At 37.7% G+C, this 23,056-nt stretch overlaps 1 protein-coding gene across 4 annotated transcripts in view; it reads left to right on the forward strand.

Moving 5' to 3' along the window:
- The first annotated feature begins 1,934 nt into the window (after window positions 1–1,934).
- Window positions 1,935–23,056, forward strand: part of st3gal3a (ST3 beta-galactoside alpha-2,3-sialyltransferase 3a) — a 35,864-nt gene continuing 14,742 nt past the window's right edge. Inside the window, exons 1-6 of one of the 4 annotated variants that reach the window (XM_047813465.1) lie at window positions 1,935–2,160; window positions 3,791–3,936; window positions 8,818–8,871; window positions 13,545–13,587; window positions 16,541–16,633; window positions 20,957–21,051. In XM_047813465.1, coding sequence (XP_047669421.1) covers window positions 3,819–3,936; window positions 8,818–8,871; window positions 13,545–13,587; window positions 16,541–16,633; window positions 20,957–21,051 — 403 coding nt within the window. In that variant the 5' untranslated portion in view covers window positions 1,935–2,160; window positions 3,791–3,818. The remainder of the gene's footprint in view (window positions 2,161–3,790; window positions 3,937–8,817; window positions 8,872–13,544; window positions 13,588–16,540; window positions 16,634–20,956; window positions 21,052–23,056) is intronic. The other 3 variants (XM_027146498.2, XM_047813466.1, XM_027146499.2) reach the window with 3 other exon arrangements.

The raw sequence follows: 23,056 nt of genomic DNA on the forward strand, positions 1-23,056 counted from the left end.
TCCGGAGGGCATGAGGAATGATTTTGAAAGAACATCCTGTTCAAAGGAATTTTAAAAAAAATCAGCTGCAAGGTTTGCTGAAAGCTGTTCTACTAAATCATGTCTGGCTTACGACACTGTTTTGCTTTCAGCCTTATTTGTCATGTATCTGAGCATGTAATCACAGAGCATGCTGAGCTCCAACGTGCCTGGTCTAAAAGAACCATTAACAAACCTGAAGCTGTTCTGGAGGATTGTGGTACAAACTGGGGTTGCTGAAATCCACTCGTATCCACAGTATCATCCCTTCAGTCACAGCTCAAATCTCATGATCAAGGTTGTGAGCTTATTTATGGATAAGCACCACCTTAACCAAGAACCACAACACTGCTGTCATCTCCCCCTACTCATCATTACTACATAACATTTTGTTAACGTTTTATTTGAACAAGTTTAGAACCTGATACAGACATACTAAATCACTAAAATTAATACATACATGTATATAGTAAATAAAGTGAATTGAGCACATACAAGGGATGTGGTATCTTAGTGATTAAGGTGCTGGACTACTATTGGAAGGTTATGAGTTTGAATACCAGGTCCACCAAGCTACCACTGCTGGGTACCTGAGCAAGACCTTTGACCCTTATTCACTCAGCTGTGGAAAATTTAGATGGCTCTAGAATAGGGTGTCTGCCATATGCTTTAAAAGTAAAAACAAAGAAAGAAAATCTACATGCAAACAAATACAAACCAAGCAGCAAAGCTCACACAGCTCCTCCCATCATTAAAATAGCGTTCATTCAAATTGCCATGACTTGATAGAATCAGGGCTCTCAAGTTTTGAAGACAGGCAAGCGTGACATCTCCTGATTGGCTGATAAGTGTCAGGCTTGACTAAGAACTCCAGGGGAGACGCGCTTGATTGTGCGGTTGCGGACTGATACATTTTGGGTGCTGCAGCATATTAAATATATGAGAAATAGTCAAAAAGTTTTTCTGCGTGAGAAATACGATGTGTAGATACGATGTGTGTGGCGGTAGAGCGTGACGAAAGACCGAAATGCGTGACTGCCACTCTCAATGCGTGACACTTGACAGCCCTGTAGAATGTTTCCATAGTGGCTTTATTTTCAATTGTGGTAACATAGCCACACTGTGAGGACAGAGTGTATTCAACAGTATTATGTATTCATTTCAGTCTATTCTTGCGATTTTTATTGGTCATGATTGGTAACAAAGATTCATCATGAACTTGCACATTAAACTTTATACTGATATTCTGTCACCTTTTTCAAATCAAACATCCTCAACAACCTGAAGCCTACAGTGGTTCTAGTGGCAGTATGTTATCTTACATTTACAGCATTTAGCAGAGACACTTATCCAGAGTGACTTACATTATCTCATTTTTATACAACTGAGCAATTGAGGGTTAAGGGCCTTGCTCAGGGGCCCAACAGTGGCAGCTTTGCGGACCTGGGATCGAACTCACAACCTTCCGATTGGTAGCCCAACACCACTAGACTGCCACTAGGCTACCCACTAGACTGCCCACTAGGCTACCAATAGGCCACCACTAGGCCACCCACTAGGTTACCCACTTTGGGAGCAATGCAGTAGGTCCTTTGCTATCTCATCTCTTCATTAATATGCTAATAAGACGTCAACACCATCATGATTGCCATCTTGTAAATAATTCAGACTATAGTTTAAAATCAGATGATTTTGAATAATTAACCCTATATCTATACCTATAGTTATTAACTCTATCAGATCAAAATGAACTTTGTAGATCCCTTACCTACATGCTTCTTCAAACAGATCAAACATATTCTAAAAAATAATAAAAAATCTTTGAAACTAGGAGCTACTGTATGAAGAAAACCTGATCTCATCCCTGGTCAGCCGCGATACTCACTGCGCATGCTCTCTGATTCAACGCATGCCCACTATTGCTTTTGGGGGGCAGATAGTGACGGGGGGAAGAATGTTTTTACGACACGGTCTGTCTTCTGCGCTTGAAAACTGGAACCTCGGTTTAAAATGGAGTTCACAGCTATTTCACAGGACTCGTGACTGTTAAAGAGCAAGATCATGCTGTGTGTTTCTCATCTCCTGGGTGTATTTTTGACCATTTTCTCCGTGTGTTATTTTTCCAGAGGAAAACGATGCAAGGTAAACGACCAGCCCTTGCTAACGGTTTTTACTTTGTGACAGTTAACGTTAATAAACGTATTTAACGAACACACCTGCTTTAAAACTTTAAAACTCAACGCTGTTTGTAACCGCAGTATATTTAAGTGGATGGTTAAATCATTAATAGCAAAAAGCTGACTCTTGAAGGTGTATATCGCGTAGAAGGCTTTATTTTATACACTTAATCTAGTGCACTTGGGTAGTGAGAATGGCGCCGTTTGATATTCAGCTTTCTTTCTCCTTTTTGTGGGCTGTAAGAGGAGCTACAACATGAGCCACATGAAAGTGTAGCCTCCTTATTCCTGTAACACACACCATGTAAATCATCCTAACTAGAAGACCCTTTAAAAACGAATTCGCTATCAAACCGTGTTCATTAATATTTATCAATCGGCTGTAGGTTAGCTGGAGTGTTTATGTATGTTAATGTTTAATGAGTTGTGTTTCAGGTACCTCAGGAGTTATTTTATACAGCTAGCTGTCGTGTCAGTGCTACACTCTTATATACACTCTATAAATACATAAAAGCTTATTAAGAAAATCTTAATAAATCTTTCCCAATCTAAATTATTTCCAGATATAAACATTGTCATCCACCCCTTCACACTATTATTATTATTATTATTATTATTATTATTATTATTATTATTATCCACCACTGCTTCTCTCTCTCTCTTTTAAATCTAACTCGAATTCATTTTGCAAAGGTGAATAACCAACAACTATCTTTGGTACATCTTTTTTTTGTTGTTGTTGTTTTGTTTGTTTTTTGTTTTCATGTTGTAACTGTCTTAATGTTCCAGCAGCCCAAACCTTGTGTCAGCTTCTCTCTAGGTCTTTGGTCATTGTATACACACACACACACACACACACACACACACACACACACACACACACACACACACACACAAATGGATGGATAGATAGATAGATAGGGCAACTGGACAAACTTTTACAAGGGGGAATTTTGATGATTTCTGATATATGAAATTGAAAACTCTTCATTTCTACTGTTTTAATATCTGCTAAAAGTCCATTACAATCCCACTGAGAGACACCAACACATCATTTGTCTAAAATAAAGTTCTACCATTTTGATTTCCATTTCCATTTCATTCCATTTTCCTTTAGGAGCACTGTATTTATACATTTGACAGCCATGACAAAGTTTTTAAGATTCCAATTTGTTTTCAGTGTTTTGACGATTATATTTATCAAAACGTATCTTAATCTGATTTAGGATAAATGTTTAGAATTGTTTGCCAAAATGCTGTCAAAACAATGTCTGATTCTAAAAATAGATTTTGTGGTGCAATTCACAACCATTACTTCTTTAATTTGATGGGGAAAAAACTTGCTTTGCCTACTTTTGTACAGAAAAGCCTAGAACCTATTCACATCCATGCACAGAATGAAATACTTTGTGTGTGTGTTTGTTTCTGAGTATCTCGCAACCTTGGTTATTTTTGCAGTGCTTTGTCTTGTGCACAATGCGTAGCATTTCCTTCCTGAGCACAAACGTTCTCAAGCATTTAGTGCAGCCTAAAAAAAGAGTAAGGTACACAAGTCTTCCTGATGCAGTCAAATCAGATGTGTGTTTCTCCTTTAGACGATCATTTGAATATGGCAAATGAGAGATGAGAGCAATGAAGCCCACGAGGAATGTGATGCTGGTGCTCTGTCCCATGCTGGTGCTCGGCTTCCTCTACTATTCTTCTGGGAGACTGCATCTCTGTTACTGGGGCCAAAGATCACGTTAGTACATCTTTCTGTTTCTCTTCTCTTTCTTTTTGTAAATCCTTCTTCACGTCATTGCCTGTTCACTGAATCAGCTCACTGATCATTCTTCTAGGCACTCACTTTCACTCGCCTCCTTGTGTGTGACCCTATTGGACACACAAAAAAAATCTATTGTAGACAAATTGGTTCTAGCAAAATGCTTTTAATCATATAACTAAAAGAGTGAGATGGTGCAAGTTACTGTAAAGGGTGAATGTGTTTTTAGGCACATGGGTGCAACACACCAATTTTTTTAATGCTGACACAAATATCTGGAATAAAATTTGTTCCTTAATTACATTTGTTAAACAAATAAAGTTGTAATAACCAGTTCTTCCAGCACACAATGTACAAAGCTTCGGTGCCATGTACAGAAAATTGGCTTATTTGTAAATTTTATTAGTTTTATTATCTGATACATCAATACAGAATGTTTTCTTGGCAAACTTTGGGCATGTTAATACCAACCATCCATTAAATGTCACAGTCTCATTTTGAGTATCGTTACTGTATCGTTCCTGCATGCCTTCATGATTTATGACATTCTTCCAGCATGATAAGTAAGAATGAAAAGAGTTCACTAAGCGGTCACAAAAAAGTCTAGTTTCATGAACATGACAGTGAGTTCACTGTTCTTTAGTGTTCTTCTCAATCACCAGATCAGAATTCAATAGATCACCTCTGGGATGTTGTAGAACACTAGATTGAAAGTGCATCAGATCCAAAATCCAAAATCTTGCACCAAATGGATTTGGGTGGTGCAAGCATGTAAACATGTGCCAGACTCACAAAGGGATGTTTCTAACATCTTGTGAAATCTCTGCCATAAAGAGTTAAGTCTGTTTTGAGAGCAAATGGTGGTCCTACCCAGTATTAGTATAGTGTCCCTAATGAAGTGCTCAGTGAAGGTGTAGTTATTGATTTTGTTTTATTACTGGAAAGAATTTAGAAAATCAAAAGTTGTCCCAAGATATTACTTCAATATAATCTGCCATTTTATTTGATTCGTGAACTGTGTATAATTATTTAGGTAAAGTTTATTCTTTCTGTCCTGTGACTCAACAATTGTTCCTGTATTGTATTGTTTTCACAGAACAAGACTATAATTTAGGAGAATCAGCTAAGCTTTCACAAATGCAGCCTTAAATCAGTTTGACTAGAAATCTGTTTCCAGGTGACTAAGTGAAACAGAATAAATTGTCAACTTTAATCATTTAGTCTCAATTTGGGAACCACACACTTGGTGTAGTTCTAGTTTAGTCAACATGAAATGGGAAGAAAAGTGTATATTACATTTGATATATTTTATGTATATTATATATTTACCTCTATATACCTTAGTGTTTCATTTAGGTTACCATTTCAGTCTGGATTAAATGATCTACTGCGTAAGTGGCACCCGACGAAGCTGTTGTGATCACAGCAACCTACAGCAAACTAGTCATTTTTAAAATGCTTACAAATTTGGAAAGTGTCAGAGGAAAGGTTTACAGGTGCTGGCCAGAGGAGGGAGCCTAGCCACCGTCACTGAAGCCTTTATTAACACTGGACCGATCCTGTTTCGCCTTTCACATTCCAGTAATGACCAATGCACCATTCAGTAAACAAAAATAGATATAGTGTATATACTATGATGTGTGTGTACAGTAATTTCAGTATTTGTTTATATACTTAATGCATCCCAATATGATAAGAATACAAGTGTTTTGTTGAAAGAAGTCTTGTGTGCATTTCTTCCTTCAGGTCTTTTACATAAATAGTCCACTTGTCAGACATCTACATTGTTGGCAGGTGTCCTGATATCCTATGTATGAATAGTCTTTTCATAAGCCTCACTTTTGCATTTATTCAATATCATGTGTTCATTCATTGGTAACCGTTATTCTTTTACTGTGACATTGCAATTCATTATATACAATTTTACTACAGATTTATCCTGAAGTTTTATGAAAACATATTCATGTACAAATGATATTATTTCAAAAAGTCAAATTAGATATTGGGCTTTGGCTGAACTGAATCTTATTCATACGCAGCTGCAAAATAAATTCATTAATTTGCACAGATGTGTTTATTCAAAGCGATGAACTAGAATACAGTCCAAGTTCAGAGCTCAGAGAATATTTTCATTATATATGGATGAATTTGTTTGTCAGAAGTGTTTATTCAACGTGACTTAAAATTGTTACTGGATACAAACCACAGTGCACAGCTGTGTTGGTGGGAGTTAAAGGTTATTCTCCTCTACAAAATAACTATCAATCTACAGAAAGTAGTTTTCCTCTGTGCTGCTTAAAAACAAACACTTCTAGACGGTGCTTGTGGTAAAGCTGCAAGAGATCTTAATACAATAATAATGTAATATTACCAACTGCAGTATGAGTACTGGAGCGTTGAGGGTATTTCTGCATTAGGTTTTAAGTCCTGAGAGAAATATCAAGTCTCTCTACCTGTCACGGACTCGAATGTACTTTAGACTGATGGACCTGGCTGCTGATGTTGTACCGGCATCTCCAGTGTCGGATTTAAAGAATCATTTCATTTGCATTGTTTGAAATCTGGTGTGTAACTCGAACAGTCTGTTTCTTCTGCTCTATTTAAAAACGAACCCTTCTGAATGGTGCTTTCGGTAAAGCTGGAAGTGATTCCTGTAACTGAGGCTCATCGATCAGCATTGGCCTGCAATTAGAACTGTAATGTTTGTTGGCATTGTGTTGTGGCATTCATAGCCTCTGGGCATTGAAACTGCTGCCAGTTTCCTGTCAATATGAAAACGGAGCACAAAACGCTCACAGATTGTTGAGTTGTTAACCTCTGTTTTGCTCTTGAAGTTGTTTAGGAGATGGAGAAGAAAACTATGGCCGTGCAAGGGCTGGAGAGGAGCTAACGTAACCATATCACATCTCAGTTTAGACTTGTTAGGAAGCTCTCGCTTTGCTTTTTGCAAGACATTACAACCAGTTTGCACCCTTTTAAAAACAGGACACAACAACAGGATTGTAAACGCTTTTATTGTCTTTGTACGACCGGCCTCCTTTGAGATGTTCTAAAGCTATATAAAAGTGATCCTCAACAGGGTCCTGTGCTTTTCTTCTCATGCTTCCATTGATCAAATACGAAGACATAGGTGCCACTGCTCGGCCCTTGAGTGAAGCCTTTAACTCTCAACTGCTCCGGTGTAGAAATAAGGATAAGGAGGTCTGTTAAATGTGGAATATATCAGGTCTTTAGTACCTGGTCCACAAAAGAGATCTAACAAGCCCTACACAGAAAGCTTGGCCTGCCTTTCAAAGCTTGGATCTCACGTGCGCAAGTTATTTACACTATGACACAATACTAATAACATTTAAAGTAACAACAAAAAGCCAGTTCAGTATAATAAGAAATATGGGTATTTTTAATTTTAGGCTGCAAAAACACCAGACCCCAAAAGCCTCTGAAAGAAAGCTGGGCCTCTCTAAAAATCTGCTTGTCGAAAGCCAGGCAGTGCTGAAGCTCTGCCCATGAAAGCCAGGTCTGGTCTCAAGCTTCTTTAAGCCAGGGCTCTTAGACCCAGGTATCTTTAAAAAAAAAAGGCCCCTTTTATGGCAGCTTTCCAATAACCAGGCCCCTGAATCAAAGTTGAATCATGCTTTTATTTGGCCTTTTTCTGTCCAGCAGTTTTTTGTATTGCTTGGAGAGTTTGTGTCTTTTCATTAAAAGTCTGTTTTCTCCCCATTGCTTTGTGATGGTTGTTGTAAAGTCTCGGCAGTTTTATAGTCACTGTAGGTTACTGAGAGGTGTGGATTTCAAAGAGATTATTTAAGTGTATTGTGTAGTGTTACTAAGGCACACAATCAATAGCAACCCCATGCAGCCCACTTCACAAAGCTGTTCTGAATGTATGCGAGGGTTAGCAGGTAACACTAGTGATACATCAGCACTCATGAGCTCATTAAGTCATGAAATCCACCTCTGCTATGAAAAGCATACACGCTGTCTTCCATTGCTCCAATGTAGACAATTGTCTTGCCATGAAAATATTGTATTTTGATTAAGATTTAGTGTTCATTATAAAATGAAATGTCTTCTAATTAGTCAACAATATAGTTTTTCACTGAACAAATTAGTTCTTGTCGCACGTTTTGGCACAGTTCTGAAGACCTGCTTTCTTTTCTGCTTTTATTTATTTATATTCTTTTCATTTTTTTGCTTATCACCAGGAAACCACATTCGCTCACAGTTTTCAGGGATGGTGATATTTGTGTGTGTTGTGGAAATCTTAGTTACCTCATAGTTCATGTTTAGAGTGGACTTGATCTGGTTACAAAACCTCTATGAAAATGAGCAATAATAAGTGACTAACAAATGTATAGATTGGTGTTTCAGCCTAAAAATGTATGTGCATGTGTGTGTGTGTGTGTATAATTTTTTATTTTTTTAACATGAAATGTTTCCTTAAGCAATGCATTTTTTCTGCCAAACGCAGGTTCCAGTTCTGATCTTCCCTCCAAAAGATATCTAAACTTGTTAGACATTTTTAGAGACACTACCTGCCTTCCTTTTCCATGCAAAACATTTCAAGGTCCTGTATTTTCTTTAGTGCCAATTCAGCTCTATCAGGTTTAATAATCAGACCAAAAGGTATTTATCAAAGTATCTGAAATTGTTTACGTTGGAGCAAACAGCCATTGGGGCAGTTTGTATGAAATTAGGACGGAGCAGCTGAGCAGGATCTCCACAGCGGCTTCCACCTGGGAATGGCCATGGCAGTGTGTGTGTAAAGGGTCACTAAAATCACTTCTTCTTGCACAAATCCCAGGTCTCATTGCATGACTGCTGCAGGGATTGAATTTAACATGCATTTATGTGTTTTAGAGGTGGACATGGACAGCTCATCCTCCGTGGGACGGTTAATAGCCGCAAGTATAGGTACACTGATTTCCTCGAGATCTTTAGGGTAAACGCAGACTCAGTGGAAGGGGGTTAGTCTAAATGCTCATCACATTGTTTTCTGGCTAACATTTATCTAGCCTGGTTTGACATCTCTGACGTTTAGCAACATTATGGCTTCCACCTAGACCAGGGGTAAGCAACCCTTGGCTCCGGTGCCACAAGTGGCTCTTTCATCCCTATGCTGCGGCTCCCTGTAGATTTGGAAAATAAATAATTAATTTAAATTTATTTTATTTTAGTTAGTTAGTTAGTTTATTTTAGTTAGTTCTAAATTCTAAGATTATGATGCTCTTGTAACATGTCTAGTAAACACATGTAAACCGTGTTTAATTTTTTTAAAAATTGATGCTGCAGCCAGCAAGTTAAAATTTTGATGTCATGAATATGAAGAGGACTCAATGAGACATTGAACATTTTATTTGAAAGTAACCTTCAACCCAGTCTTTTTTTGCTAAGGTTAGTTCAAACTGTTCAAAATATTTTTGTTTGCCTGTAGAAATAAAGTTCTGTTTACTCTGTAGCAGTTCATTGATTTCATAAATGCAACACACTACAGATTTTTCGATACTTTCCATAAAGGTGTTATCTTCATTTTAGATGTCAAAAGGGTTTGGTGGCTCCCTGTGTTTTTTTTTTCTGTGGGAAACGGGTCCAAATGGCTCTTTGAGTGTTTAAAGTTGCCGACCCCTGACCTAGACCATGTGCAAGTATGACATTCATGACAAGACGGTTTATTAAATGCTGTGACCGATTACATGAATAAAGTGAACTGAATTATATACCAAGCTTGGGGTTGCTGGTAAAAGTGACGTGAAGCTTCTTTTTACATCTCTTAATGGAAGTGTGAGTCCTCAGGATGATCAAACCAGGCTGACACATTTACATTCATCTAGACTCACTCAACCTTTTGTCTACCTTAGGGTCCAAAAATCAGACTACTGTTTGTTTGTTTTTTTTTATTATTATTATTTATTATTATTATTATTGGGGGGGTACATTTTGGCTATACAGGACTATAAAGCATCAGGGCTGTTTGTGCAGTTTTTTTAAAGAAATTATTTTTTTTTTAAGTAATTAGTTTTTTTCAGAGTCATTAAAAGTTAATAAATGTTACTTAAAGTAACGTAATAGCATTCATTTAACAAACCTGATATTAGAAACATTGCTTCTGAATTCTGACTTTTGGACCCAGTCATATTATCATTACCATTATTACCATAGCCTTTTAAGATTACAATACATGTTTATTTAACAGTTGTTAATTGCTTGTTACTGAACACTAACCCCCTGTTTAACTGCTAACCCCCTCAACACTGTGATAAACTGTCTGAAACGCTCAGAGCTCCGTGTTACAAAGCTGCTTACAGTGCTTCTGTCCCAGTTATGACCATTCTCTAGTGATTTATTAGTAAACTAGCCAATCAAAGACACTGGCGTGAGCTACATTTGTCTCATGGTTCCAAATTTGTAAAGGGGCAATAAGAGGGGAAATTATGGATTATGTGAATGGATTTGCGCTCTCAACAATTAAAGGTGGGGTCTTCGTTGTTTGAAAGCCAATGTTGACATTTGAAATCACCAAAACTAACCCAAATTGGTCCCACCCCTTTATTGATAGCTCCGCCCACACATACATACGTAACCCAGGCAACTAATGGAAAGAAATGTGTCTATCATAGCAGAAGGGAAGAACAATACGATTGCAGATAAACAAACAAGCAAAAATCACACACAAGCATAATCATGCAACGGACGGCATATATTAGCTCTGTGAAACAAACCACCTCTGCGTATTAAGTAAAGTTGGATGCATATTCACAGATTCGAGTTTCCCGAGTCAATAACTCCTGAGCTAAACTACACAAATAACACCTCTTTTCTATTGTAATAATGTAGAGAGGCAGCTACAACCGAATTTTCCTCAAAATCAGCTTTCCTCTGCAGTGGATAAAAAAGCCCATGTCTCTATGTGCATTCGACAGAGAGACAGATTCCAAGGGACCGTCTGCAAAGTGCAAAACCCGAAAAGTGAATACTACAAAAACAGTCAATAACTTTACTGTAATACACTGTACTGTCACCAAATTCAGCTCACACATCACTGATGTCCTGATAGTTATACTACAACACTTATTTGGGGGTAATGTCTTTTTAATTCATATGGGCAACTTAATATTCAATATGTGGCCAACTTTACTTAAGTCCCTCAGCGTCCCATCGCAGGCCTTCCCGCTCCTTCAGTTCTCTCCAGCACTGGAAAGCTGATCCTATATTAACACGGGTCCTACTTCTTGCCTTATCGTAAGCCTTTCTTCGCTTTCTTTCTTTGTTTTTGTCCACCATGTCAATGTTAAATCCGATTTCTGCTAATGTCGCACATGCGCACTGAACACTCTCTCCGCCCACATAGACAAGACCCGCCCCTTTCTGCTCATTGGCTACACGTTTGTTTTGTTTTTGTTTGCCGGCCCAACGCAGTTTTCCGAAGCATTTCTCAAACAACAGAGACCCCACCTTTAATTAGTGCAGGGGTGTTTGCAGTAGAGAGAGAGATTGGGGATGTAATGGCATAGCTACAGACCTTTCACAACCGTTTCTTAGTCACTAGATAGCTAACAGAAGCACAGTGACCTTTGTAAGAATGAATGACACTTGCTGCCCAGGCTGAGCTGCTTTTAACCAAAAGACAAACCTTGCTTAAAGTTCTTAGTTCTTGGCCATGATGCTAAACCATGGCGCACAAATGCCAAACGGCTCCCACCTGCTGCCGCCACCACCACCACCACCTCCCTTGCCCCTGGTACATCTTCTTTCTCTCCCTACTGTGAAACTGTTTTAATTTGTGATTTGTATGTTCATACGATGAACTATTTGCTTCAACTTCTAAACACCACAGCACAGTATGTGTGGTCTTTCTCTTTCCATTCCTAACAGCACTTCCTTTGGACTGTTTGTTTGTTTATTTTTTTTCTTTAATTTGCATACAGGATTATAATTCTTACAGTTTAAGGGTAAAGAAGAAGGTGCTGGTGTGTTATGGAGACAATATCAACCACTGTATTATTACTACTTATTAAATTATGTATTAGGAAATTGTTAGATATAACTATGCAGCTCAAACATCGAATTGATCCACAGTCTTTTTTTCCTCTTTATTTCTGTCTGTCTTTGTTCTTTTTTTCTTTCTCTCTCTCTTTTTCTTTTTTCCCTCACGATTTATTTCCTTATCGCTGCATTTGTTTCTCTTTCCTATCTACATGTAGACTGGCTCATGTCCTAATGTGTTTTATTATGTTATCTTTTAACATAGACTGTGCTAATGATTTCTTTATGACTTACCTAAAATATTCTTAGTTAAACAAAGGATTCTAAAGCAATGCGCACAAGCACGATTGTGAGTAGGATATTAGATTTATTTAACAGTTCTACTAACAAGAACTTAATATCATCAGTTTCATCAGACATTTCCGAAGCATTTCTGTTATTTTATTTTCTCCATCAACCAAAATCTATCCCCGAATGGATTTCCACACTTGATATATTTCTAAACCAATTAAACTATTCATGTAAACAATGTAGATTCCAAAAACATTCTTATTAGCATATGTGCAGTATATTTGCCATGTAAAGCACAGACTGACTGACAGCGTGTTGTAAATGAAGTAACAGTGTCAGTGTGATGAACTACTGTTAGAAATGCTCATTGTGAACAAAGACAATTGGAGTGATACAAACAGTGAAATGCCCCACTGCTGATGTACTAAATATCAGCACTGATGGGACGCTGCTTATCCAAGCAAATTACTGGTCCAGAACTAACTGAGGATAACTGTTAGAGATAAATAGTAACTTTATTTTCTGTAAAGCTGTCCTGAGACCATGTCAGTTGTTAAAAGCGCTATACAAATCAATTGAATTTAATTGAATGAACTGCTGTATAATGCAATTTTTTTTATAAGGATGATGACAATATAATAATGAAGGAGGAGGAGGAGGATAGCTTGGTAGATGCTTTGGGAAGAGCTAATATAAACCTCAAAGATTACTTCTGGATTAAAGACGGTTGAGAGGAATCAATTAAGAAATTACTTGAGTGCAGTGACACCAAGTTGGCTATAATTTTATTTCTTTATTTTTTGTTTGTTTGTTTGTTTCCTAGTTTACATAAATATTGGCTTTAATAAGCTTGAATTTGTTGCATACTTTTTTTATTGGTCATGGAAGAAATGAATAGCAACGTAAGTTCTGATACTCTGATATTTTGTTTGTTCTGAACTTACAAACTAGCCGCATTGTTTTTCAGAAGCAGTCTGGTTTAATTTCCAGTCTTTCAAGATGTAAAATGATTTTAATTTTATGTGATGGCTGTATATTGCTAAGTATGCTGAATGCTTCAGTAAGAAGTTGTGCAGAGATATCGAAGCATGATGATGCTGCATGTATTGCTGTGCACTAACCAAACATCCATGTGCCATGCCTTCCCCTCTTCCCCACATTTTTTGGGGGAAAGTCCCATAATGCTCCTGCTTTGTTTTTCCTCAGACACTGTAGCTAGGAAATAATGGTTTTTTTTTTCCTCCCCCCCATTGTGTGTTTTCTCTTTCAGGCGTGTATACTCTGCTGATTTGTTTTGTTTGTTTTCTCTCTAGTGTTTGACAAGCAGGGATTCCTCATTAAGTCTGACGGGAAACTGTAAGTAACGACTTGTTGTGCGATTGACTGTCTTTTATGTTCAAAGAAGAACCTTCTTAAGAAAAAATAATTTTTGTAACATGTCAACAACTGCAAGTTTAAGTGTGGGTAAAGAGATAATGTGAGTTGGAGTCAGATTGAACCAATGACATAAGTGTGTGTTTTAATCTTTGTTTCACTGTGTGTCTGACTCCGATAACAGAGTTAGATAACCAATGAACTCATTCCATATGTGAGGCCGCATGACACTGCTGCTACCTCTTTCTGCTCTGTGAAATGAACACTCACTAGCTAATGTCAGTAAAGGCTTCAGCGAATTAATCCAGAAACCGCATCTGTAAGAGTTGTGTAAGGATGACTAACCCTAACCCTTACCCTAACCACATTACAAGCTTGCGTGCTCAGTGCAGTTACATGACGTATGAACGTTCCAGACAGAGGCCGGCGTGTATGTCACTCTGCAGTTACATCAGATTTTTTTAAAGAAGCTCACAAACATTTTATGCACATGAAGTTTGTTGAGGGCTTTACACTCAAGAAAATATACTTTCATGTATTCTTACACATGAAAAGTCTCATATTTGGAGCTCCTGATCGGCACAACAAAAAATCCAATCATATCACACCAACCAATCTTGTGTGTCTTCTCCAAGCTCACGCATGAAGAAGGGGAAGAACTTTCTTTCACATATGTTATGCCACAGTTTCTAATATATAGTACTGTTTGGCCAGGCGTATGTGAAATACCTTTTTTTATTAGTTCCAGCTTTGCTGTTATAATAACCTACACTGTTTTGCCAAGGATTTCCACTAGAGTTTGAGATGTAGCTGTGGGGATTTGCTCATCAAGTCACAAGAGCGTTAGTGAGTTCAATTACTGATGTGAAGTAAGGAAGCCTGGTGTGCAATCAGACATCCAGTTCATCCTAAAGGTGTTCAGTGGGGTTGAGTTCAGGCCACTTGACATTTTCCACAACAACCTTGACACACCATGATTTCACGGCCATCACTTTGTGCACAGGGGCATTGTCATAACGGAGCAGGTTTGGGCCTTTGTTCAGGTGGAGGAAACTGCAATGTTACAGCATACAAAGACAATTCTGGACAATTATGCGCTTTAAACTTGATGTGATGGTCAATTGTCTACAAAGTGTTTGAACTGTAATACCCAACTTCAGGACCTTCTGTTCTTTCACATCATTTCTCTGACTAATCTTAATCCATTTGACTTTTAAAGAGGTTAGTGTAAGTAAAGTTCCTGTGAGCCACTGACAATGGCTAGTACATTTTTAGTCAGCAAGGCTTCTAACAACTCCTAATATATCTCTTTTTAGATCTTGGCTGCTTGTTTATTTGAGCAGTACAGAGCTATGTAGGTTATAAACGGTGCAGTCGAGCATGTTTTACGCATGACATTGCTGATGAATTAGCTACATCTTCTTTAGACTCTCAATTTCTGATTTTAATTCTGCCTTCTTTCTTACAAACCTCTGTGGGAGGTCTCTTATGGCCAAAGAAAAACGGGATGTCCCTTGTGAGGTCCACCTGTACAAATGCTGTCCATCAACAAGTTGTCTTATTGCACTGGGCTTGGCTGAGTATTAATGGATCTTGTTTGAATCAGCAGACGTGCTGGACAGCCAACATAAAATAAACAGTACCTCACCCACTCAGGCTTTATTATTGTAGACACAGTACCAATTAGAAGAGAGGGACTGTGGGAACACGTTGCAGCTGGTCCCTCAATAATTTAACTCCATACTCCGGTCAAGCTGACCCACAAACCTTAGCGTGTGAGTAAGAAATCGTTTTAAGAAATCAATGCTCACATGATGGTTTGAAATGGCCATGTACAATGGTTTTTACATTGTCTAATATAATCATTTTTATAGTCTATAGGACATGTTTGTAATGGGTTTATAATGTGTTTTCTATTGGCAGCACCAGCTTTTCCTAATGCACCAATATGTTTTCAGAGATTATGTATTAGCGGTCATTGTTTACAATGGAGAAGCTAATTCTTTGCACTTCGATATCCAGATCTGTTTAGTTTATCAAGATCTTTATTTATTTTATTTTATTCTTTTTTCTTTTCTAGATAGACTTGGGGGGGGGGGCAGAATTGGCTAACTCTATGAATGAGCTATGTTTTCAAGCATGTTCTATTAATGTAGCAGCACTTAAACATTGTAGTAAAAAGCAATTGTCAAATGAAAACACTAAAGCAAAAACTAAACTCCCTTCAGTAAATATTCTATTTTTTTAGTTGATGAGGCTTCATACACTGTTTTGCTGGTTAGATTGTTCCAACCTTGACATTGTCTTAATAGTGTATAGTACCATGATCTAAATTATCGTTACTTTCTTTTATTTTATTTTATTATTTTTTTATTACAAATTATTTAAACATTGTATGAGAATAAGACATGCTGAAGACATGTTTGATTTTAATGATTTAATAAGAGAATCAGCCGTAGAATACAAGACTCCACTGTGGGCCAGAGCCTCATTAATTCTACATAAGAAGGAGGAACGATTTATGCAAGTTGATGTTTTTGGAAATAATACAAGCTTTTCAGCAGTTCAGTCATGAATCATTTCCGTTTCAGACTCCCCTTGTTGTTTAAGACTTTTCAAGCTGCTCAACAAACTATTGTGCTGTCCACACAAACATTAAAATTTAGCACCTACAATTAAGAACACAAATATTCTTCCATTTAGAGCTTATGCAAGCAGACACACTTTGAAATAAAGCCCTTATAGCACATTTAAGCTTGAAGTCAACTGTTTGTAGCTGATATAAGTGTTAAATGGCTTGTCATGATTTATTATTAGCTTGTTGCTTCCTTAACATTACGGTTCTTTGACGTCCAGGTCCATGGGTTGTTCTTAACTAACTACTAACTAATGCTTTGTTTTGCTTGTTCTTTATTTTATCTTATTTTATTTGCAGGCCACTGGAGCTACAGTATAAATATGGAAATCTGAGTAAAGGAGAATGTAAACCTGGCTATTCTGAGGCCAAGATGACTTCAATCTATCCAAGGCAAGTTAGTGTTTTTGTCATTTTCCAATTTTACTAATTAACAGAGGTGAAGTCACACATGTGCAAGTCACAAGTAAGTCTCAAGTCATGAATGTCAAGTCAAAGTCAAGTTTTTTTTAATATTTGTCAAGCAAGTCTCAAGTCTCAAATTTGCGACTTAAGTCTGACTCGAATCAAGTCATGTGACTCGAGACCCCCATCTCTGCCATTTAACACCCATATGTACAGTGGATCACAAAGTAATCAAACCCCTTTATTTGTTCCATAAGTCATTTTTACACAAATACAAAATGTGTTGTGGATTTGATTTTGAGGATGTAACCGCAACTTTTACTCATCAGTCTATATTCTACTGGCATAGAATTATTATATAGAGTGTCATAGTGAGATTTCAAAAGCATAATTCAAATGCAGCACCTACAATTAAGAACACAGTTTACATATTGTTTCCTTTAGAGCTTATGCAAGTAGACTCACTTTGAAATATAGCCCTTATAGCACAATTGAACCTGAAGTGCACACTGTGCCAACTGTGTTCCACTGACCTGTGATGTTCAGGAAGTACAGGTTTGCCTTCACACGGTCATATTGGACATATTATAGAGAAACTGACGATCAGGGAGGAGGTTGGCAGATATCAAACTCACAACTCTTATCATATTACATTTAGTATGAATTATTATATCGTTTCATAGAATTATTATATTGAGTGCCATAGTGAGATTTCGAAACCATGATGCGGTATTACAGTGTGCATTTTCTGAGAAAATAGCAGCACAGGTGATCATTAATGACTTAATTTTCAGCAAGTTTGTCAAGCTTGTATGCATAGATTTGCTGGTTTGGAATTAACACTACTGGCACTTGTGCAAGTTAGTCAAACAGGGGAGGGATCATGACATTACTCATGACTTCCTGTTTAAGATGGAAATAGAATACAGAATCCTAGCAAAGAAGAAGCCATTTTGTCAGGCATTTTGTACAATATGCTGTAGCTCATCTGTTGCGTTTTCAATTATAAGGGCTGTGTTTACAAAGCAAACATGTACTGAGGGTGTCTCCAGGGATTTTTTGGGTCTAGATCGTCCATGTGTATGAGTTCCCAGCTATATCTGATGAAGATCTTATTTCTTGGTTTCATTTTTAGCTTATCTGTAAAATCAGGCTCCTGTTGTGACAGTAAACAATGCATGTGAGCATAACCTTTTAACAGATGTTATTTCTCATTAAATCATAAATCTTTATTTTTCTATATCATCTACATCAGTAATAATGGCCCAACATGTAGAACAGATTTTATTCTTCTTTGCTGCCAAGTTTGAGGTGACCCAAAAAAAATGTATTTTGCAGCGGCACTTTTCAGACAGCTCTTCCTTATTTCCTACTTTAGATGTCACTTTTTTGATGTCACTGCTAAATGCTATACACTTTAAACCCTGAATGTTGCCGTTTGCTAAAACTAAACTTGGCGCCAAACGTTCCCACAGTTTATAAAAATGCTAGGTGACGTCAGATGGCTCAGAAACAGGAGCTGATGCGTGTGACTCGGGTCGGTGCAAGTGTGGGGCCTTTAACTGGATCCAGATGGTAACACTAAATAGGCCGTTACATCTTAAATGTTTGTTGCGACACTAAACCTACAAAGCTTAGTTAGCCGTGTAATTTACATCTGACACGCGTAGTTGAACGTGCCCTGAGTGCACACTAACTGAGTTTGACTTCAGACGTGAGCCGCAGACGTGGAAAAACAAACTGGATTAACAATAAAGCCTTTAGGGCATAAAGAGTCATGCCTATTAAAGAGTTTTTCACTCTTGCACTCTAAACAACATACTGCACACTACTTGTAAACGTGTGTATATTCTATTCTTCAGTATCGATTGCAAATAAGTGAGATTGCAGTTTATTAAATTGGCATGTTGTCTTACTGTTAGCATAACAGCACCACGATTGTTGCCCTGTATGTCTCTCTGGAGAAGAAGACACACTCTCATCAATTGTGAGCATAGAAAAATGTCCTCGTATTTCCTCATTTTTAGCTAAGATAAAGCCTCATTCTACCACATTTTGTTTTTTCGATCACTGCTGTTATGATAATGCTAATTTCTCTTCTCTGCATTGGTTTAACCTTCACATAACGGTTAAGTACCTGAAGTCTCCCTAAGGGTGCAGAGCAATTTTTTTTAATGTTAAACAAATATGAGCATAAAAGGCTGATACAAATTTCATAATAAATAGTACACAAATGAAAGAACACTTTAGGAAAAGAGAAAAGGTTTTGGTTTTGGTGGTTGAGGTTAAGAATAGTGGTACATCGTGTCTTTATTTAGATACAGCAAGTTATAAGCAGTTACGTTTACTGTAACTAGCCCTTTAAAGAAAAGTGTGCTTGTCTTCTCATCTTGTGTTCTAACTCTTTTAGCTTTAAGCTTTAGTAATATGGTTTTTGTGCACTCCAGTGCAAGGAGGCTTTTGGAACAGCCTTCTTGTCTGTGAGGGTCTTTCTTTGTGGACAGCTGTCAACAGAGGTCTCTTATTTTGTACAGTGAATGTGGGAATTGGGATTTCAGATAGCATTTATTTCTCAAAACAAAGTCACCATTTCCTGTAATCTGATATCAAAACTCTGAGACGTTAGTAAGGGGATGACTCTTTTTTTTTTTTTAACTCCTGTGACATTAACTCCGGTTAACTGTCAGTGTCATCCTTGCACATTATTACATGTAATGATGAACTGGAGTAAAAGCATGTGTCATTCTTTAATCCCATCACACTTTGTACAGGACACGAGAGGCCGTGAATCAGTTTTAGGGGTTGTCTATCGCATGTGAGTCCTGAAAGAAATATAAAGTCTGTCTCTGTCTGTCTTTCGTTCTCTAACACACACACACACACACACACACACACACTGTTGGACCATTTTTTTCTTTACAACACTATGAATTAGTAAGAATTATTCTTATGCCTTTTTTTCATGACTTGAATTGTAGCGCTAAATAATAGCGTTTCTGTCTGTTGGCCGACTGGCAGGTTTTGAGGGAATTTCCAAGCAGCTCAGACACGAGAGGAGTAGATGGCACACACTGATAATATCTGCTGGCAATAACTGGTTCAAAACAAGCTTTTTAAAGAAAGGTGCCCTACTTTAAAAACACACTTGCGTTGGCTTATTTGAACAACGCTAAAGTATTGCATCCATTCTTAGTCAATTCTTTGCCTGGGACTAAGATCCTTCTGCAGTATTTACAAGTGTTTGTGTGTAGAGGTGATATTCAGGGTCACTGGGCGCTTGGTGAACCCATGTCCTCTTCACTTATGGCACAGAGCTGTGAGGAATTCCAGAGCTGCTCGTTGGTGTTTTATTCTCAGCGTTTGTGGGAATGGATGGAGAGCACCTGCGTTATTACCACATTTTTATGTGTAGGCCGGATTTCTGCAGATCATAACTTAAGTGCCGAAAGGACCTCTCCAGGCCAACAAGTGTTTGGTTTCATAACAGTGTCAGATAATTGCGGTTGTGCTTAAGCGAAGTGGACAGTTGGTACTGATTAGGTCCTGATTAGAATGACCACTCTGGCAATCATTTACAGAGTCTGTCAGGCTAATAATGAGTAACAAACAACATTTGCTGTTTTTAACACTGCCTTGTATTAGACATCTGTATTTTATTTTCATATCGCAGTAGATGCTGCTGACTGAATTACTTCCTCAGCTGGAGGGATCCCTCGCTCGCTGCTTTGGTTGTCTTTTCTGGTGAACAGGATAAAGGGATTTTGTTCTCCAAGGAAACCTGCTCGTTCTGAATTAAAAAGCTTTATTGTCTTAAGCAGCCAGTAGCAGAGGGATTGATGGTTTTGTGCAGCTTAATCTGGAATGCATTAATGGTGTTGAATTCTTGACGTCTGGCTGCACAAAACACATTTTTATGTGAATGCATTTACTCTAATATCTTTACTGTAGGAACAACTTGCATACATATTTCATGGCAGATTATCTACATAACAGACTAAAGTTCATGTGTAATTGTTGTTATGGTGAAATTTCCTGAGTGTATTTAGCACTAGAATGAACATCCTTATCAGCGGTAGTTTTCTGACTCGAGAAAGGCTGAAAAGAAAACTAATTAAATAAAATTTTGATGTGTACTGCACCCAGACTATCGAGATGGCCGAAAGTGTTAGATGTGACCAATTAACCTGGCACAGCCACTGCATTACCTATAACCCCATATACTCTCTCTCCCTCTCTCTCTCATCTCTCTCTCATCTCTCTCTCTGTGTTACCCTCCTTGTTATTTACTTGTTTCCTTTTGTCCTCTTGCAGGTTTGTGAGACCAGCCTCGATGTTCCTTGATAAGTCTTATAAACGGCTGTCAAAGATCAGCCTCTACCCGCCACCCTTCGGGATTAAATCACAAGGTGGGAGTATGTACCTCTACACACACGTTTTTTTTTTTTGTTTTTTTTTACCCTTACATTATTTACACAGGAAATAGCAGTTGGTTTAATTTGGTTATTTTTTCTGTGACTACATTTGCTTAACTTCACACTGTTTGAACATTCAAATATTAAAAAGCAGTTTCAGAGCTGATAAACTAGTATTATTTTAGGGATGTGAAAGAGGAAGCACAGAGAAAGGGTGTGTGTTGGGGGGTTTGTACATGTACATATTGTATTAAGCATGTATTGTATTATGTCTTATAAACTTCATGGGGATGTTTTCCTCACTTTAAGCTTAGTACATGCTGCAGTATTTCTCCTTTTGGCACCCGGTGTTTATACCCACAGCTTGGCAACACACAAGCACGCATACACACATGCCCACACTTTCACAGTGACTGGACTTTATTTCAGAGGCACAGACATTTTAAGCATGTTTGATTTTCTCTGGGAAGAATTGCTTAGTGTTAAATCTCTCTGTGACCAGCTCCATATACAGTCCAAAAGGAATGCAAATTCATCTGCTTAACTCAAGTGCTGCACATCCCACATCCCAAATCAGGCTTATCATCCATCTGTTTGTAGGAGAGAGGACAAAATGTAAGCGCAGCAATATTGCTTCTGTAAGAACTTATTTGGCATGACATACCCAACGGTTGTTAGGAACAGTACAAATAAACACAAACATGACATGATTCTTTCCAGCACACAGTGTAAAAATAGTTACATTTCTTTTCACTATTGTTTTGTTGTGCGTCAGCTAAGAATATTTCCTACACATTTTCCCTTATTTTTCTTTCCCCACAAAATGTTGGGGGGTTTTCCAGGTGAAAGAAAAGTGTGTGTGTGTGTGTGTGTGTGTGTGTGTGTGTGTGTGTGTGTGTGTGTGTGTGTGTGTGTGTGTGTGTGTGTGTGTGTGTGTGTGTGTGTGTGTGTGTGTGTGTGTGTGTGTGTGTGTGTGTGTGTGTGTGTGTGTGTGTGTGTTGTGTGTGTGTGTGTGTGTGTGTGTGTGTGTGTGTGTGTGTGTGTGTGTGTGTGTGTGTGTGTGTGTGTGTGTGTGTCTAAGTGACCGTGTAGTGTAACACCTCTGCAGCACCAGACTCCTGTTTGCAAGCCGTGTAGCGTGAAACAGGCAATTCCTAGTGGTTAGTGAGCACTCTACGTTATTTGAGGTTCTCTATCAGCTCAGCTAAATGCCAATGTGTGCCATTTACACCCATAACATGTAGGCCACATAGTCTTTAGAGTCTAGAGGTGTGAAATGGAAATCTCCATAGTTCCACTTCCGCTTTTTCATTTCCTGCAAGATTGTGAAATGATGTAATGCTGTACATGATCTCCACTTGACAATCAAGCCCGAACACACACACATACACATATACAATTATATTACAATTACACCCCCAGTGTCACCCATATGAGGATTCCCTTGAGTCTGGTTCCTCTCAAGGTTTCTTCCATTACCAATTTAAGGGAGTTTTTCCTTGCCACTGCTGCCTGAGTCACCTCAGACTTGCTCATAGGGGGATAAATACATACACATTGTGAACTATATATATATATATATATATATATATATATATATATATATATATATATATATATATATATATATATATAATCTAGAATTTTATTCTGTTAATTCTTTTACTTTTATTATTTGTTATTTCCTTTATCATTAATTATGTTTACCTTCTGCTCTATGTTTATGTTCTGTAAAGCTGCTTTGAGACCATGTCTATTGTAAAAAGTGCTATACAAATAAACTTGAATTGAATTGAATTGAATATACACCCACCCACACACATACTGTACACACACACACACACACACACACACATTAAATTCAGCAGTAGTCATCTGAATATGATCTTCTCATCCTTACATACAGTACACTATCTTTTTTTTTTTTTTTTTTTTTTTTTTTTTTTAATATTTAGATCAGAGGTGTCAAACTCTGGCCCGCGGGTAATTATATTTGGCC

This window comes from Tachysurus fulvidraco, chromosome 5 (assembly GCF_022655615.1).
Source record: "Tachysurus fulvidraco isolate hzauxx_2018 chromosome 5, HZAU_PFXX_2.0, whole genome shotgun sequence".
NCBI lineage: Eukaryota > Metazoa > Chordata > Actinopteri > Siluriformes > Bagridae > Tachysurus > Tachysurus fulvidraco.